Source organism: Pelophylax lessonae (assembly GCF_965119305.1).
Source record: "Pelophylax lessonae genome assembly, contig: HAP1_SCAFFOLD_486, whole genome shotgun sequence".
NCBI classification, from domain to species: domain Eukaryota; kingdom Metazoa; phylum Chordata; class Amphibia; order Anura; family Ranidae; genus Pelophylax; species Pelophylax lessonae.
The window spans coordinates 87,368-106,524 of NW_028119858.1; the positions used below are offsets into that span (position 1 = coordinate 87,368).

The following is a 19,157-nucleotide window of genomic DNA, read 5'->3' on the forward strand; positions in this document are numbered from 1 at the left end:
ACAGGGGTATACAATGTACAACATACAGGGGTATACAATGTACAACATACAGGGGGTATACAATGTACAACATACAGGGGGTATACAATGTACAACATACAGGGGGTATACAATGTACAACATACAGGGGGTATACAATGTACAACATACAGGGGTATACAATGTACAACATACAGGGGGTATACAATGTACAACATACAGGGGGTATACAATGTACAACATACAGGGGGTATACAATGTACAACATACAGGGGTATACAATGTACAACATACAGGGGTATACAATGTACAACATACAGGGGATATACAATGTACAACATACAGGGGATATACAATGTACAACATACAGGGGTATACAATGTACAACATACAGGGGATATACAATGTACAACATACAGGGGATATACAATGTACAACATACAGGGGTATACAATGTACAACATACAGGGGATATACAATGTACAACATACAGGGGGTATACAATGTACAACATACAGGGGTATACAATGTACAACATACAGGGGGTATACAATGTACAACATACAGGGGGTATACAATGTACAACATACAGGGGTATACAATGTACAACATACAGGGGATATACAATGTACAACATACAGGGGGTATACAATGTACAACATACAGGGGTATACAATGTACAACATACAGGGGGTATACAATGTACAACATACAGGGGTATACAATGTACGGTTACCAGCAAACACACACATCATAGGTTGAACTGGATGGACTGATGTCTTTTTTTCAACCTCACTAACTATGTAACTATGTAACCTAATCCCCACCCCCAAACTCTGTGCTTCACCTAAGCCCCACCCCCAAACTCTGCACCTCACCTAATCCCCACCCCCGAACCCTGTGCCTCACCCAATTCCCGCCCCGGAACCCTGCACATCACCTAATCCCCACCCCTAAACACTGCGCCTCACCTAATCTCCACCCCCGAACCCTGTGCCTCACCCAATTCCCGCCCCGGAACCCTGCGCGTCACCTAATCCCCACCCCCGAACCCTGCGCCTCACCTAATCCCCACCCCCGAACCCTGCGCCTCACCCAATTCCCGCCCCGGAACCCTGCACATCACCTAATCCCCACCCCTAAACACTGCGCCTCACCTAATCCCCACCCCCTAACCCTGTGCCTCACCTAATTCCTGCCCTGGAACCCTGCGCCTCACCTAATCCCCACCCCCGAACCCTACGCCTCACCTAATCCCCACCCCCGAACCCTGCGCCTCACCTAATTCCTGCCCTGGAACCCTGCGCCTCACCTAATCCCCACCCCCGAACCCTACGCCTCACCTAATCCCCACCCCCGAACCCTGCGCCTCACCCAATTCCGGCCCTGGAACCCTGCGCCTCACCTAATCCCCACCCCCGAACCCTACGCCTCACCTAATCCCCACCCCCGAACCCTGCGCCTCACCCAATTCCGGCCCTGGAACCCTGCGCCTCACCCAATTCCGGCCCTGGAACCCTGCGCCTCACCTAATCCCCACCCCTGAGATATTTTGTCTCTATACCTCGAATTTCTGCCTCTGGTTTCAAAAGTCTGTGACCAATTTTTTCAGGGTAAAAAATAAGGGGGGGGGGGGCGTGGTCATTGGGGGTCCTCAGATTACATTTTGAAAAACTTTTAACTCTGACTCCACCCCTTACACCTCTGTGCTGGGACTTACCTTCCTGGGTGGGCGGGGGGATGACACTCATGATGCGTTCAATCTGATTAATGGTGGACGTCCCCGGGAACAGCGGCTTCCCCAGCAACATCTCCGCCAGAATACAGCCCACGCTCCACATGTCCACCCCCTTCGTGTACCTAGAGAGGGCGGAGAATGAGAGACACTTACCCACCGCTCCACCCCCGCCTCACCATTCCCCGAGCAACATTCCCACCACCCGAGCCACCTCCCCACCGCCCCCTTCCCACGCTCCACATGTCCACCCCCTTCGTGTACCTAGAGAGGGCGGAGAATGAAAGACACTTACCCACCGCTCCACCCCCGAGCAACATTCCCGCCTCACCATTCCCCGAGCCACCGCCCCCTTCCCACGCTCCACATGTCCACCCCCTTCGTGTACCTAGAGAGGGCGGAGAATGAGAGACACTTACCCACCGCTCCATTCCTAGAGCAACATTCCCGCCTTACCATTCCCCGAGCCACCTCCCCACTGCCCGAGCCACCTCCCCCTTCCCACGCTCCACATGCCCACCCCCTTTGTGTACCTAGAGAGGGCGGAGAATGAGAGACACTTACCCACCGCTCCACCCCCGCCTCACCATTCCCCGAGCAACATTCCCACCACCCGAGCCACCTCCCCACCGCCCCCTTCCCACGCTCCACATGTCCACCCCCTTCGTGTACCTAGAGAGGGCGGAGAATGAAAGACACTTACCCACCGCTCCACCCCCGAGCAACATTCCCGCCTCACCATTCCCCGAGCCACCGCCCCCTTCCCACGCTCCACATGTCCACCCCCTTCGTGTACCTAGAGAGGGCGGAGAATGAGAGACACTTACCCACCGCTCCATTCCTAGAGCAACATTCCCGCCTTACCATTCCCCGAGCCACCTCCCCACTGCCCGAGCCACCTCCCCCTTCCCACGCTCCACATGCCCACCCCCTTTGTGTACCTAGAGAGGGCGGAGAATGAGAGACACTTACCCACCGCAACATTCCCGCCTCACCATTCCCCGAGCCACCTCCCCACCACCCCACTGCCTGAGCCACCTCCCCACTGCCCGAGCCACCTCCCCACCACCCCACTGCCCAAGCCACCTCCCCACTGCCCGAGCCACCTCCCCACCTCCCCCTTCCCACGCTCCACATGTCCACCCCCTTCGTGTACCTAGAGAGGGCGGAGAATGAGAGACACTTACCCACCGCTCCACCCCCGAGCAACATTCCCGCCTCACCATTCCCCGCGCAACCTCCCCACCTCCACACCGCCCGAGCCACCTCCCCACCTCCCCCTTCCCACGCTCCACATGTCCACCCCCTTCGTGTACCTAGAGAGGGCGGAGAATGAGAGACACTAACCCACCGCTCCATTCCCCGAGTAACATTCCCGCCTCACCATTCCCCGAGCCACCTCCCCACTGCCCGAGCAACATTCCCAGTGCGACCTCCCCACCGCCCCCTTCCCACGCTCCACATGTCCACCCCCTTCGTGTACCTAGAGAGGGCGGAGAATGAGAGACACTTACCCACCGCTCCATTCCTCGAGCAACATTCCCGCCTTACCATTCCCCGAGCAACCTCCCCACCACCCCACTGCCTCAAGTGACCTTCCCACTGCCTGAGCAACCCCCTCCCACCTCATTCCCCAAGTGACCTCCCTGCCGTTCCACTGCCCAAGCGACCTCCCCGCCGTTCCACTGCCCAAGCGACCTCCTCGCCACCCGGCTGATCTGCTCCCCCCCCACTGCCCGGCCTGAGCGACCTCCCTGCCGCTCAATTTCCCAAACAACGACCTCCCCACCCCACTGCCTGTACCACCTTCCCACCGCACCATTCCCCAATTGATCTTCCCACCGGCCATACGACTTCCACGCCCCAGTGCCCATACAACCCGACTGCCCAGCCCAACTGCCCACCACCCCACTACCTGGCCCGAGCGACCTCTCCACTGCCTGTACAACCTCCTCGCCACCCCATGGCCCGGCCAGAGCAACCTTCCCACCCCACTGGCTGTACGACCTCCTCGCCCCCCCACTGCCCAATCTCTCCACTGCCCCAGTCCCCAAGTGACCTCCCTGCTGCCCCAATCCCCGAGCAACCTCCCCGCCTCGCCACTACCCAACATACCGGTGAGAACCCAGCAGGATCTCCGGCGCTCGGTACCAGCGAGTTGCCACATATTCAGTGAGAGCCGGATTCCCAGAATCCTCCTGGATCTGATACAGAGAACGCGCCAAACCAAAGTCACACAACTTCACCAGACAGTCCGCATCCAGCAAGATATTAGACGGCTGCACATAGAAAGAGACAGTCAGAGAGAGAGAGACTGCACCCCCCCACGTGGTCCCTCACCTTCTAGTCACCGTGCAGGGTGGGGGTAGGTCAGTGGTGGTCTCTCACTTTCTGATCTCTGTGCGGGGTGGAGGTTGGTCATTGGTAGTCTGGTAGTCTCTCACCTTCTAGTCTCGGGGGGGGGTTGGTTAGTAGTAGTCTCGGTGGGGGTGGGGGGTGGTGAGTTGGTCAGTGGTGGTCTCTCACCTTCTGGTCATGGTGGGGGGGTGGTAAGTGGTGGTCTTGGTAGGGGCGGATTGGTCAGTGGTGGTCTCTCACCTTCTGGTTTCGGTAAGGGGTGGTCAGTGGTGGGGGTTGGTCAGTGGTGGTCTCAGTAGGGGTGATTGGTCAGTGATGGTGTCTCACCTTTTGGTCATGGTGGGAGGTGGTCTTATTGGTCTCGGAGGGTTGGGGCTGCTCATGGGTGGTCTCGGTAGGGGGGATTGGTCAGTGCTGGTCTCTCACCTTCTGGTCTCGGTGAAGGGAGGTCAGTGGTGGTCTCAGGTGGGGGTTGGTCAGTGGTGGTCTCAGGTGGGGGTTGGTCAGTGGTGGTCTTGGTAGGGGGGGGGTTTCTTACCTTCTGGTCTCGGTGGATGACGTTCCCGGAATGGAGGAATTTGGTGGATTTCAGTAGTTGGTAGAGGATGAATCTCATGTGAATGTCCTTCAGCAGATTCCCTTTCTTTATGACGGCATGGAGATCCGTCTCTGTGGGACACAAAAGACTCCACACTGTCCAATGTATAGGACCAGGGACAGAGAGAGCTCAGGGGTGGGGGCAGGCAGCGGGGCACAGACAGGGAGGGTGGGGGAAAGGCAGCAGGGCACAGACAGGCAGTGAGGGCACAGACAGGGGGGGGCGGGGGAGAGGCAGCAGGGCACAGACAGGGGGGCGGGGGACAGGCAGTGAGTGCACAGAAAGGGGGGGGCGGGGGACAGGCAGCAGGGCACAGATGGGGGGCGGGGAACAGGCAGCAGGGCACAGACAAGGAAGGGCAGGGGAAAGGCAGCAGAGCCCAGACAGGGGGGGCGGGGGACAGGCAGTGAGGGCCCAGACAGGGGGGGGGGGCAGGGGACAGGCAGTGAGGGCCCAGACGGGGGTGGGGGACAGGCAGGGAGCAGGCAGTGAGGGCACAGACAGGGAGGGTGGGGGACAGGCAGTGAGGGCCCAGACGGGGGGGCGGGGGACAGGCAGTGTGGGGACAGGCAGTGGGGCACAGACAGGGAGGGGGACAGACAGTGAAGGCCCAGACGGGGGGTGGGTGGGGGACAGGCAGTGTGGGGACAGGCAGTGTGGGGACAGGCAGTGTGGGGACAGGCAGTGGGGCAGGGGACAGACAGTGAAGGCCCAGACGGGGGGGGGGGGGGGGGACAGGCAGTGTGGGGACAGGCAGTGTGGGGACAGGCAGTGTGGGGACAGGCAGTGGGGCAGGGGACAGACAGTGAAGGCCCAGACGGGGGTGGGGGGGTGGGGGACAAGGCAGTGAGGGCACAAACAGGGGGGGATAGGCGAGGGCACAGAAGGGGGGGGGTTGGAGACAGGGGTGTGACCTTACCCATGTACTCAAAGACGAGGTAAATGTCCTTATCATTCTGCGCTCGGATCACATTCAGCAGTTTGATAATATTCGGATGCTCCCCAAATTCCTGCAAGAGGAGACAACACCGAGTGCGGTCAGTATACACCCCCATATACACACCCCCCCATACACCCCTCACATACACTCCACACATACACCCCCCCAAATACACCCCCCCATACACCCCTCACATACACTCCACACATACACCCCCCCATATACACCCCCCACATAACACCTCCCCATATACATCCCCCACATATAATTCTAGAAACGCGTTGGAGGATTTCTCACATTTCCTCCATCAGATAGAAGAAGAAGAAGAAACTCCTTAGAATTTTTTGAGATACGACTATAAAATGTTATGAAGATAAGATAGAGAAAAAACAGAGTGCAGAGTTCAGGAATGCCCATCTAATGCAGCCTCACCAGTGCCCAACAATGGAGCCTCACCAGTGCCCATCCAATGGAGCCTCACCAGTGCCCATCCAATGGAGCCTCACCAGTGCCCATCCAATGGAGCCTCACCAGTGCCCATCCAATGCAGCCTCACCAGTGCCCATCCAATGCAGCCTCACTAGGGCCCAACAATGGAGCCTCACCAGTGCCCATCCAATGCAGCCTCACCAGTGCCCATCCAATGCAGCCTCACCAGTGCCCATCCAATGCAGCCTCACCAGTGCCCATCCAATGCAGCCTCACTAGGGCCCAACAATGGAGCCTCACCAGTGCCCATCCAATGCAGCCTCACTAGGGCCCATCCAATGCAGCCTCACTAGGGCCCATCCAATGCAGCCTCACCAGTGCCCATACAATGCAGCCTCACCAGTGCCCATCCAATGCAGCCTCACCAGTGCCCATCCAATGCAGCCTCACCAGTGCCCACCCAATGCAGCCTCACTAGAGCCCAGCAATGGAGCCTCACCAGTGCCCTTCCTATGCAGCCTCACCAGTGCCCATCCTATGCAGCCTCACTAGGGCCCAGCAATGGAGCCTCACCAGTGCCCTTGCAATGGAGCCTCAACAGTGCCCTTCCAATGGAGCCTCAACAGTGCCCATCATCCAATGCAGCCTCACCAGTGCCCATCAATCAATGCAGGCTCACCAGTGCCCATCAATCAATGCAGCCTCACCAGGGCCCAGCAGTGGAGCCTCACCAGTGCCCTTCCAATGCAGCCTCACCAGTGCCCTTCCAATGCAGTCTCACCAGGGCCCAGCAATGGAGCCTCACCAGGGCCCATCCAATGCAGCCTCACCAGTGCCCATCATCCAATGCAGCCTCACCAGTGCCCATCAATCAATGCAGCCTCACCAGTGCCCATCAATCAATGCAGCCTCACCAGTGGCCAGCATTGGGGCCTCATCAATGCCCAGCAATGCAGCCTCACCAGTGCCCAGCAATGCAGCCTCACCAGTGCCCACCATCCAATGCAGTCTCATCAGTGCCCATCCAATGCAGCCTCACCAGTGCCCATCCAATGCAGCCTCACCAGTGTCGGGGATCAGAGAGAAGAGAGGAAGAGGAGAGCCAGCCGGATCATCACACAGATAGGCGTCGCCCGCTGTGTCAGCTTTACCTTGAATAACTGGGCGCCCCCCATCACACAAGTCCCGCCTCCTGGATCGGCTCCTACCTATGGTAGACCGCACACGTCCCGGCATTGGACAAGTGTGCCGTCTGTCTATCAAAGGAGCCAAACCAGGAGGCGGGACACTGGGTGATGGGGGGCGCCCAGTTATTCAAGGTAAAGCTGACACAGCGCCTGACACCCCCCCTCCCCCCCAATGTGTGGCATCTGGGGCGGACAGCCCCCTGTTGGTATGCCACTTTCTTCGGCACCCCCCCCTGCCTCAGCACCCGCCCACAATTGGCCCTGCACCTAGCGCCGTCCCTGCAATCTGGGGACAGACTGGTCACCCAATAATAAGGGATGGACATGGTCAGCAACAATACTCAGGTAGGGGGTGGGGTTTATATCATTCTCAATAGGTTCTAAAGGGGCCCAAAGTGTGCCAAGATCCCCCCCACACCATCACCACCAGCCTGAACCGTTACCCCCCCCCTCCCCTACACCACCACCAGCCTGAACTGTTTCCCCCCTCCCCCAGCCTGAACCGATACCCCCCCTCCCCCAGCCTGAACCGTTACCCCCCCCCCTCCTACACCACCACCAGCCTGAACTGTTTCCCCCCTCCCCCAGCCTGAACCGATACCCCCCTCCCCAGCCTGAACTGTTACCCCCCCTCCCCCAGCCTGAACCGTTACCCCCCTCCCCCAGCCTGAACCGATACCCCCCCTCCCCAGCCTGAACTGTTACCCCCCCTCCCCTCCACCACCACCAGCCTGAACCGATACCCCCCCTCCCCCAGCCTGAACCGATACCCCCCTCCCCCTGCCTGAAGCGTTACCCCCCTCCCCCAGCCTGAACCGTTACCCCCCCTCCCCCTGCCTGAACCGATACCCCCCCTCCCCCAGCCTGAACCGTTACCCCCCTCCCCCAGCCTGAACCGTTACCCCCCTCCCCCAGCCTGAACCGTTACTCCCCCTCCCCCAGCCTGAACCGTTACCCCCCCTCCCCCAGCCTGAACCATTACCCCCTCCCCCAGCCTGAACCGATACCCCCCTACCCCAGCCTGAACCGATACCCCCCCATCCCCTACACCACCACCAGCCTGAACTGTTTCCCCCTCCCTCAGCCTGAACCGTTACCCCCCCCTCCCCCAGCCTGAACCGTTACCCCCCTCCCCCAGCCTGAACCGATACCCCCCCTCCCCCAGCCTGAACCGATACCCCCCCTCCCCCAGCCTGAACCGTTACCCCCCCTCCCCCAGCCTGAACCGATAACCCCCCTCCCCCAGCCTGAACCGATAACCCCCCTCCCCCAGCCTGAACCATTACCTCCCCCCCCCCACACACCATTACACCACCATTGAGTTGCTGCCATGTGATTGGCTGATTAGCAGTTTGTGTTACCAAGCAACTGAACAGGTGTACCTAATAAAGTGTCCGCTGAGTGTATATACATGGGGGATGGGTAGAGGGTATATATATATATATATATCTCACTGATGATCGACTTCTCAGGAACGGCTTATTGTAAAATTTTTGTTCAATCAGCGGTGCAGCCAATCGGTGATCAGAGTATTGTGAGTGGGGGGGGGGGGGGGGATTCCTCCATCCATCTATTGCCAGCTTTGGATGGATGGAAGCCCCCCCCCGCACCTCAGAGGGATAACAGCCAATGGGAATCACTCACCTGAAGGAACATAATTTCCCGGAAGGTCCTCTGCAAGAGAAGAGCAGAATGTGGTCAGCGAAATGGGGAAGACACAGTGCGGGCGGTGACAGGGGCGGGAAGACACAGTGCGGGCGGCGACTAGGGGGACACTGTGCAGGTGGTGACTGGGAGGGGGGACACACCGTGTGTAGTGACGGGGGGAGACATGGTGCGGGAGGTGATGGGGGGGGGGGGGGACACAGCATGGGCAGTGAAAGGGGCGGGACGACACAGCGCGGGCAGTGAAAGGGGGGGGAAGGAGGGGACGACACAGCATGGGCGGTGACAGGGGCGGGACGACACAGCGCGGGCAGTGAGAAGGGGGGTGGGGAGGACACAGCGTGGGCAGTGATGGGGGGAGGGGAGGACACAGCGCGGGCAGTGAGATGGGGGGGCGGCAGATGGCGGTCGGTGAGACAAGGGGGGGTGGAGGGGAGGACACAGCATGGGCAGTGATGGGGGGGGGAGGAGGACACAGTGTGGGCAGTGAGATGGGGGGGCGGCAGATGGCGGTCGGTGAGACAAGGGGGGGTGGAGGGGAGGACACAGCATGGGCAGTGACGGGGGGGGGAGGAGGACACAGTGTGGGCAGTGAGATGGGGGGGCGGCAGATGGCGGTCGGTGAGACAAGGGGGGGTGGAGGGGAGGACACAGCATGGGCAGTGACGGGGGGGAGGGGGGGGGGGAGCGGCAGATGGCGGTCGTGAGATAAGGGGGCAGAGGGGAGGACACAGCGTGGGCAGTGATGGGGGGGGGGGGGAGGAGGACACAGTGTGGGCAGTGAGATGGGGGGGGGGCAGATGGCGGTCGGTGAGATGGAAGGACAGCACATATTCACAATGGCGGACGCAGGGGGGGGGGGGGGGTCTTCTTACCTGAGCATCCGTCCGATTCCTGAATGCATCAAAAATCTTTTTCACGGCGACAATCTCCCCCGTCTTCCGATCGATGGCTTTCCACACAATGCCGTACGCCTGTCCAGACAAAGCAGAAGTAGAACATTAGCCAAACCACCTGTCCTTATCCTGGCCGTGTCCCCGCCCACTGTGGGGTGCCCCCGCCCACATCACCTGCACAGTAATATGTCGGGTTTATCGCTCAGGTGGGCGGAGCTTCGTACTTTTAATTGGCGGAGCTCTGTTTATTTTATTTTTTTATAACTTTATTCAAATTTCACAGTTTGACCTTCATTCAGTTCTATGCGGTAGAGCGGACGGGGTGTACAGACGCAGTGCGGGGGGGGGGGGGGGGGAGCAGATATTGCAGGTCTCCGCACCGCGGTTCCCCGAAGGCTCAGGTGTGAACGGGGGACATTACCTGCAGGACCCGAATCATGGAGCACAGGACAGGGACAGATGGAAAGTCAGCCGGTTCCGCGGGGGTTGGGCGGATTTTGGTCTGTGTGACCCTCACTGTTGCCTTCTGTGGAACGGTGACGCCGGTGACGCTGGAAAAGTCCCCGCCAGGAGAAGACAGCAGCCAGCGATAATCAAATGCAAAATCCAGCAGGCTGTTTGTACCGAGTTGATCGATCAGCTTGGCACAGATTGCCCACCCACGATTGGAACGTCTATCTCAGAACAGCCATATTCCTTAGCAGCACGAGGAAAGGGTCCTTACAGGACGAGGCCCCCAAGTCCCATTCTTGCTGAACAGAAGTAATGGCAACAAGAAAAAACAGATTCCAGGTGAGCTCAGCGACCGGAAAATCCCCTGGCTTCTGAAGAGCCATAAATACCAGACTGAGATCCCCAAAACTAGGAGGAGCTCAATGAGGAGGTCCCTGCACAAAGGCCAGGGAGGACACTGGAAGAGAGGAGCCAAGGACAACCGTTCCCCATTGAGAGGAGCCAAGGACAACAGTTCCCCATTGAGGGGAGCCAAGGACAACCGTTCCCCATTGAGAGGAGCCAAGGACAACCGTTCCCCATTGAGAGGAGCCAAGGACAACAGTTCCCCATTGAGGGGAGCCAAGGACAACAGTTCCCCATTGAGGGGAGCCAAGGACAACAGTTCCCCATTGAGGGGAGCCAAGGACAACAGTTCCCCGTTGAGAGGAGCCAAGGACAACAGTTCCCCGTTGAGGGGAGCCAAGGACAACAGTTCCCCGTTGAGGGGAGCCAAGGACAACAGTTCCCCATTGAGAGGAGCCAAGGACAACAGTTCCCCATTGAGAGGAGCCAAGGACAACAGTTCCCCATTGAGAGGAGCCAAGGACAACAGTTCCCCATTGAGAGGAGCCAAGGACAACAGTTCCCCATTGAGAGGAGCCAAGGACAACAGTTCCCCGTTGAGGGGAGCCAAGGACAACAGTTCCCCGTTGAGAGGAGCCAAGGACAACAGTTCCCCATTGAGAGGAGCCAAGGACAACAGTTCCCCATTGAGAGGAGCCAAGGACAACAGTTCCCCATTGAGAGGAGCCAAGGACAACAGTTCCCCGTTGAGGGGAGCCAAGGACAACAGTTCCCCGTTGAGGGGAGCCAAGGACAACAGTTCCCCGTTGAGGGGAGCCAAGGACAACAGTTCCCCGTTGAGGGGAGCCAAGGACAACAGTTCCCCGTTGAGGGGAGCCAAGGACAACAGTTCCCCGTTGAGAGGAGCCAAGGACAACAGTTCCCCGTTGAGGGGAGCCAAGGACAACAGTTCCCCATTGAGGGGAGCCAAGGACAACAGTTCCCCATTGTGAGGAGCCAAGGACAACAGTTCCCCATTGAGGGGAGCCAAGGACAACAGTTCCCCATTGAGGGGAGCCAAGGACAACAGTTCCCCATTGAGGGGAGCCAAGGACAACAGTTCCCCATTGAGGGCACTCAAGGCCAGATGCAGATCCAGGCCCAAATGGAGAAAAGGCCACAATGCATTCCATTGACTCGTCTACAACGAATCTTCCTCTCCTTGCACCATACAAAGCAAGGCTTCCAACCTGGAAGAAAGTCGACTTTCCAACATAGAAAAGTGTTGGGATAACCAAATCTAATCAGCCTCTGTCTCTCAGGACCAATGATGGAGAACCAGGATGGTAGATCGGCCTTCAGACAAAAGGTCTCTGCGATCTGGAAGAGGCCAATGGAAGTCTGCCAGAAGGCAGGAGCGTGTCCGAATACCAAACCATCCTGAGCCAGTTTGGTGCCACAAGAATCACTGGAATGACCTCTGACTCGGATCCTGCAGAGTGGCCATGGAAGGAGATTCAGGGGAGGAAAAGCATAGGTGGGGTGGCACAGATCCCACAGGCTCATTGGAACCTCCCCCGAGGATCTCTGAACCTGATTGGTTTGTTGATGAACTGGGATATGAACAGATCCGGGATCCCCCATCGAACGACCTCTGGATGAAGAGACCACTCTGAACCAGAAGCTGATGGCTGCGGAAGTCGCCGGTTTTATACACCTGGAATGCGTTCTGTGGTCGGGCCGGGAGGTGGGGCCCTGGCAGCTCACAATTCTTCTCACTTCCTTTTCTCTTCAACTTGATGGTTGTTGTAGGTTACAGCCATGGAGTTGTCTGACTGAACCCGCATTGGAGATCCCTAAAGCAGAGGCTTCCAGTGTCAGGGGACCAATGAATTGCCGCTACATCTTTATTCTGGATTCTTCCACTGACCAGGTTCCCTGAACAGCCAACATTCCGAGGACTCCTCCCATTGGGACAGTCATCCATCCTGAGATCCTCCAAGTCATTGGGAGAAGCTACTTCCCTGACTCCAATGCTGGAAATCCACTAAGTCAGGGAGAAGCAGGCCAAGGGAGACGGATGCATGGGACTGTCCGGAGTCTGCTTGTCCCATACAAACAGGATGCCGAGCTGCTGCAGCCTGGAGTGGGATTAGGCATAAGGGAATAGAAGTACACAGGACATAAGGGATGGGGTTAGGAGCCTTCTTGGAGGCCATGCTGGTAACTTTTGATTGGATGGAATACAGAGGCTCCAGTTTTAGGGTTAGGGGTGGGGTTTGGAGCCTTCTTGGTGACCAAGCTGGTAACTTTGGGTTGGATGGCATCCGGAGGTTCCAGTTTTAGGGTTAGGCTTGGGGGTTACAGTAGGAGTGTAAGGTTTTGCACTTGGGGACTAAAAACATAAAAGCACAATACACGTTAGGAGGGGAACCCTTGGGGGAATCAAGAATGGAGAAAGATCTGGGAGTCTTGGTTGATGATAGATTAGGCAACAGCATGCAATGCCAAGCGGCAGCTTCCAAAGCCAGCAGAATATCAGCATGCATAAAGAAAGGGATGTATTCCAGAGATAAGACTATAATCCTTCCACTTTATAAAACTCTGGTCCGACCGCATCTGGAGTATTCTGTCCAGTTCTGGTCGCCAGTCCTCAGGAGGGATGTGTTGGAGCTGGAGAGAGTCCAGAGAAGGGCAACTAAACTAATTAGGGGATTGGAGGACCTTAATTATGAAGAGCGTCTGCAATCGCTCGATTTATTCTCCCTGGAGAAGAGACGCCTGAGAGGTGACATGATAGAAATTTATAAATATCTTAATGGAGATCTCAGCTTAGAAAAAAAGCTGTTCATTTGAAGGGATTGCATGAGGACTCGAGGGCATACAATGCGATTAGAGGAGAAGCGTTTTAACCTCAGGCAACGCGGGGGGTTCTTTACTGTTAGGGCTACAAGAGTGTGGAATTCTCTACCACAAGAGGTGGTTTCTGCGGGAAGTATGGCTACTTCTATAAGACTCTTAGACTTACATCTCATGGATCAGAACATTCAGGGGTATGAGAGATGATTACAGCCACACACACCTACACAGGGGAACTGGATGGACTATCGTCTTTATTCAACCTCACCTACTATGTAACTATGTTGGTCTCTTTTGGTTGGGTGGAATTTGGAGGCTCCAGTTTTAGGGTTAGGAGCGGGGTTGGGGTTAGGAGCCTACTTGGAGGCCATGCTGAGAACATTTGGTTGGATGGAATCCAGAGGTTCCAGTTTTAGGGTTAAGGGTAGGGTTGGGCTTGGGGGTTAGGGGTGGATTTCAGGTTAGGAGCCTTCTTGGAGGCCATGCTGGTAACTTTTGGTTGGATGGAATTTGGAGGCCCCAGTGTTGAACAGCAGGGGAAAAGTTTTAGTCTAGTTTGCTTGTGGGCTCATGGCAGAAGGAGGCCTGGGCCGAGGAATCCAAGCATGGTTGAGGAACACAACAAGGAGATGGAGGTTTTGACCTGGCCTCCAACTTCTCCAGATCTCAATCCAATTGGAATTCTAGGATCTGCTAGTGAAGGCTTGATGCCACAGCATACCTTCAGAGGTCTGGTGGGGTCCATGGTGAGGAGGGGGGGGGGGGGGTCAGAATGTTATGGCCGATCGGTGTATATATGGACTACCTCCAACACAAAAAAATATATACCCATCCCCCATATAGGCAGGAGGGGATTAGCAATGGGATACAAACGGCAGGTCCCTTCCTCACCAACCTGTGAAAGAACTGGAATATTTTGGGGGAAATGCAGCCCCCCGACTTCCCTGGCTTCAGAAGAGTTTACCCCTAAAGGGGTCATCAGAGATTGGGTCACACCTGCGGGGATCCCCACTGCCCTAACCTGTATAGAAGCCGCTATGCGTGACACAATGCAGGGTCCGGGGGCCCAAAGCAACTTTACCAGCATCTTCTACGGTGGGGTCCGGGACGGTCAAAGTAGTGTGCCTAGAACCCCCGGAAACTGCATCAGCCACCAGGATAGACGTTACAAGTTGGAGCAGAAAATACCCACCAGTGGGAGGGAATACCAGCCAGTGGGAGGGGATACCCGCCAGTGGGAGGGGACACCAGACAGTGGGAGGGGATATATGGAGGCCCTTACAGTTCTGCTTGCCAATTCCCTAAGGAGAGTGCAGGGTCAGAGGTCGGGTTCATGTTGTCACTTACCCCTTTCCCCAGACGCTTCTTGATGTCGTATTTCTGGGAGATATGATCTTCCACCTCCGGGACGCTCATCATGCCGCAACAACCAACCGATCTGTCAGAGAACCATGAGGAGAGCCGGAGAGCACCGCCAGGAGAGGAGAGCCGGGGAGCACCGCCAGGAGAGGAGAGCCGGGGAGCACCGCCAGGAGAGGAGAGCCGGGGAGCACCGCCAGGAGAGGAGATCTGAAGGAAAAACCACCAATCACATCAACCATTCCCACCTTAATATATCACTTACATATATCGCAGCGCTGTACAGAGACTTAAAACAAAATTTTAGCCGCCGCCATCACCACTAGCTCGCGCACGAAAAAAAAACGTATACGGAAGTCGAGCCACGAATTAAATCGCTGTTCAACCCACACATGTGAGGTATCGCCGCGATCACCAGAGCGTGAGCAATAATTTTAAAAAAAGAGCTACACTCTAACTCTAAACTGGTAACCGTTAAAAAAATTTAAAGCGTCGCCTATTGGGATTTCTATTGACCGTAGTTTGTCGCTGTAACAGATCCCCAATACTTGGACCAAGTATTTCTGTCTTAGGTCCCCAGAATCTCCAGTGATGCAGTCCTGGCCCCTCAATTCCCCCCAAACATCAGCCTCGGCTCGATGAAGGGTAAAACAAATGACACTTTATTCACCAACTCACTTGCAATATATATCCAGTAATTATCATACCTGGCCATCTGGACAGACACAGGAGAATGAGACTGCAACATTATCATAATTAATTCAACAAACCACAAGCCCAAACCATAGCCACGCATTCCTAGAAGTGTGAACACACTCCACCTCTAAACAGATGAAAGCAGAAGACATCGGCTCTCAGACAGCCCGTCTACATATACAACACACCTTAGTAGAACGGTCAATACACATCCCCCCAGTATACCAAAGCGGAGTCTTATGTCATTAGCATCTGTTTAGTCTCTCATGGTGTGAAGTCCTTTGCAGCTTAGGCCCAAAGTCTGTGTCGCTTGGGGTGACAGGGACTTGAATTCAGAGTAACAGTACTCCAAGGGTCCCCCACATACACCCCCAACCAGAGCCGCACTCCCCTACAAGCCAGGGCTATAGTCCGTGGGCAGGAGGCTGGCGTCCACACTCCTCCAGTAGCCCGTGGCGAACTTTCCAACAAATGGGCGTTCGTCACAGTCGCCATTCCATGGGTGTGCGCAATTTTAAACCGTAACATGTTGGGTATCTATTTACTCGGCGTGACATCATCTTTCACAATATACAAAAAAAATGGGCTAACTTTACTGTTAAGTATTTTGTAAATGCAGTGAAATGTGATTTTTCGTAATTTTACCAAAAAAATGGCGTTTTAATGACCGCTGCGCAAATACCGCATGACAAAAAATATTGCAATGACCGCCATTTGATTCTCCAGAGTCTTTGCTAAAAATATATATAATGTTTGGGGGTTCTAAGTAGTTTTCTAGGAAAAAAATACTGATTTTAACTTGTGAACAAAAAGTGGCCGAAATAGGGCTGGGGCTTAAGTGGTTAAAACAAAAACCTGGACACATTATGGCAGCACAATCCAGGTAGTGGGGGATGGGGCAGACACTTCAGTGACGGTTTCTCCTCATTGGGTAATATTCAGAAATTGAAGGATGGAGTAAAACCAATCCATGGAAATATTATTTCCAGATAACCCAGAAAAGTTCTATAACTTTGGAAACTTCCATCAGAAATTTGTGTAAATGTTGGAGGATTTGGGAGGCGAATCAAAGAACTCCGGTTAAAGGAGAATTCCACCCTAAAACTGAGATCCCCCCCCATCTATAGACTTCTCACCGTCCCCCCATCTATAGACCTCTCACCGTCCCTCCATCTATAGACCTCTCACCGTCCCCCCATCTATAGACCTCTCACCGTCCCCCATCTATAGACCTCTCACCGTCCCCCCATCTATAGACCTCTCACCGTCCCTCCATCTATAGACCTCTCACCGTCCCCCCATCTATAGACCTCTCACCGTCCCTCCATCTATAGACCTCTCACCGTCCCTCCATCTATAGACCTCTCACCGTCCCCCCATCTATAGACCTCTCACCGTCCCTCCATCTATAGACCTCTCACCGTCCCCCCATCTATAGACCTCTCACCGTCCCCCCATCTATAGACCTCTCACCGTCCCCCCATCTATAGACCTCTCACCGTCCCCCCATCTATAGACCTCTCACCGTCCCCCCATCTATAGACCCCTCACCATCCCTCCATCTATAGACCTCTCACCGTCCCCCCATCTATAGACCTCTCACCGTCCCTCCATCTATAGACCTCTCACCGTCCCTCCATCTATAGACCTCTCACCGTCCCCCCATCTATACACCTCTCACCGTCCCTCCATCTATAGACCTCTCACCGTCCCTCCATCTATAGACCTCTCACCGTCCCCCCATCTATACACCTCTCACCGTCCCCCCATCTATAGACCTCTCACCGTCCCTCCATCTATAGACCTCTCACCGTCCCTCCATCTATACACCTCTCACCGTCCCTCCATCTATACACCTCTCACCGTCCCCCCATCTATACACCTCTCACCATCCCTCCATCTATACACCTCTCACCGTCCCCCCATCTATACACCTCTCACCGTCCCTCCATCTATACACCTCTTACCGTCCCTCCATCTATAGACCTCTCACCGTCCCTCCATCTATAGACCTCTCACCGTCCCCCCATCTATAGACCTCTCACCGTCCCTCCATCTATAGACCTCTCACCGTCCCCCCATCTATAGACCTCTCACCGTCCCCCCATCTATAGACCTCTCACCGTCCCCCCATCTATAGACCTCTCACCGTCCCTCCATCTATAGACCTCTCACCGTCCCTCCATCTATACACCTCTCACCGTCCCCCCATCTATAGACCTCTCACCGTCCCCCATCTATAGACCCCTCACCATCCCTCCATCTATAGACCTCTCACCGTCCCCCCATCTATAGACCTCTCACCGTCCCCCCATCTATAGACCTCTCACCGTCCCCCCATCTATAGACCTCTCACCGTCCCCCCATCTATAGACCTCTCACCGTCCCCCCATCTATAGACCCCTCACCATCCCTCCATCTATAGACCTCTCACCGTCCCCCCATCTATAGACCTCTCACCGTCCCTCCATCTATAGACCTCTCACCGTCCCTCCATCTATAGACCTCTCACCGTCCCCCATCTATACACCTCTCACCGTCCCTCCATCTATAGACCTCTCACCGTCCCTCCATCTATAGACCTCTCACCGTCCCCCCATCTATACACCTCTCACCGTCCCCCCATCTATAGACCTCTCACCGTCCCTCCATCTATAGACCTCTCACCGTCCCTCCATCTATACACCTCTCACCGTCCCTCCATCTATACACCTCTCACCGTCCCCCCATCTATACACCTCTCACCGTCCCTCCATCTATAGACCTCTCACCGTCCCCCCATCTATACACCTCTCACCGTCCCCCCATCTATAGACCTCTCACCGTCCCTCCATCTATAGACCTCTCACCGTCCCTCCATCTATACACCTCTCACCGTCCCTCCATCTATACACCTCTCACCGTCCCCCCATCTATACACCTCTCACCGTCCCTCCATCTATACACCTCTCACCGTCCCCCCATCTATAGACCTCTCACCGTCCCTCCATCTATAGACCTCTCACCGTCCCTCCATCTATACACCTCTCACCGTCCCTCCATCTATACACCTCTCACCGTCCCCCATCTATAGACCTCTCACCGTCCCCCCATCTATACACCTCTCACCGTCCCCCCATCTATAGACCTCTCACCGTCCCTCCATCTATAGACCTCTCACCGTCCCCCCATCTATAGACCTCTCACCGTCCCCCATCTATAGACCTCTCACCGTCCCTCCATCTATAGACCTCTCACCGTCCCTCCATCTATAGACCTCTCACCGTCCCTCCATCTATAGACCTCTCACCGTCCCCCCATCTATAGACCTCTCACCGTCCCCCCATCTATAGACCTCTCACCGTCCCTCCATCTATAGACCTCTCACCGTCCCTCCATCTATAGACCTCTCACCGTCCCTCCATCTATAGACCTCTCACCGTCCCCCCATCTATAGACCTCTCACCGTCCCGCCATCTATAGATCTCTCACCCTCCCGGATTTTCTGCTTGGGGATGAAATACTTATTTTACTCCCTGAACTCCTTTTATAACATTTGTATCATGTGATTTTTCTGGATTTTTGGGTAATTTTCTGTCTCCATCATATAAAATACACTGATGATAAAATTATACACCCACCATTTCTATGTAATCTGCCGGGGGAGGGAGAGCGGTAGGTCAGTCAGTGGGGGGGGGGG

At 55.7% G+C, this 19,157-nt stretch overlaps 1 protein-coding gene across 1 annotated transcript in view; it reads right to left on the reverse strand.

Moving 5' to 3' along the window:
• The window catches only part of MAPK15 (mitogen-activated protein kinase 15), a 40,885-nt gene extending 25,981 nt beyond the window's left edge, over positions 1 to 14,904 (reverse strand). Inside the window, exons 1-7 of the mRNA XM_082276310.1 lie at positions 14,771 to 14,904; positions 9,767 to 9,865; positions 8,871 to 8,900; positions 5,590 to 5,680; positions 4,611 to 4,741; positions 3,830 to 3,993; positions 1,700 to 1,839 (exon numbers count right to left, since the gene is read on the reverse strand). Of these exons, the coding sequence (XP_082132436.1) occupies positions 1,700 to 1,839; positions 3,830 to 3,993; positions 4,611 to 4,741; positions 5,590 to 5,680; positions 8,871 to 8,900; positions 9,767 to 9,865; positions 14,771 to 14,842 (727 nt within the window). The 5' untranslated portion in view covers positions 14,843 to 14,904. The remainder of the gene's footprint in view (positions 1 to 1,699; positions 1,840 to 3,829; positions 3,994 to 4,610; positions 4,742 to 5,589; positions 5,681 to 8,870; positions 8,901 to 9,766; positions 9,866 to 14,770) is intronic.
• Between the last annotated feature and the right edge of the window lie 4,253 nt (positions 14,905 to 19,157).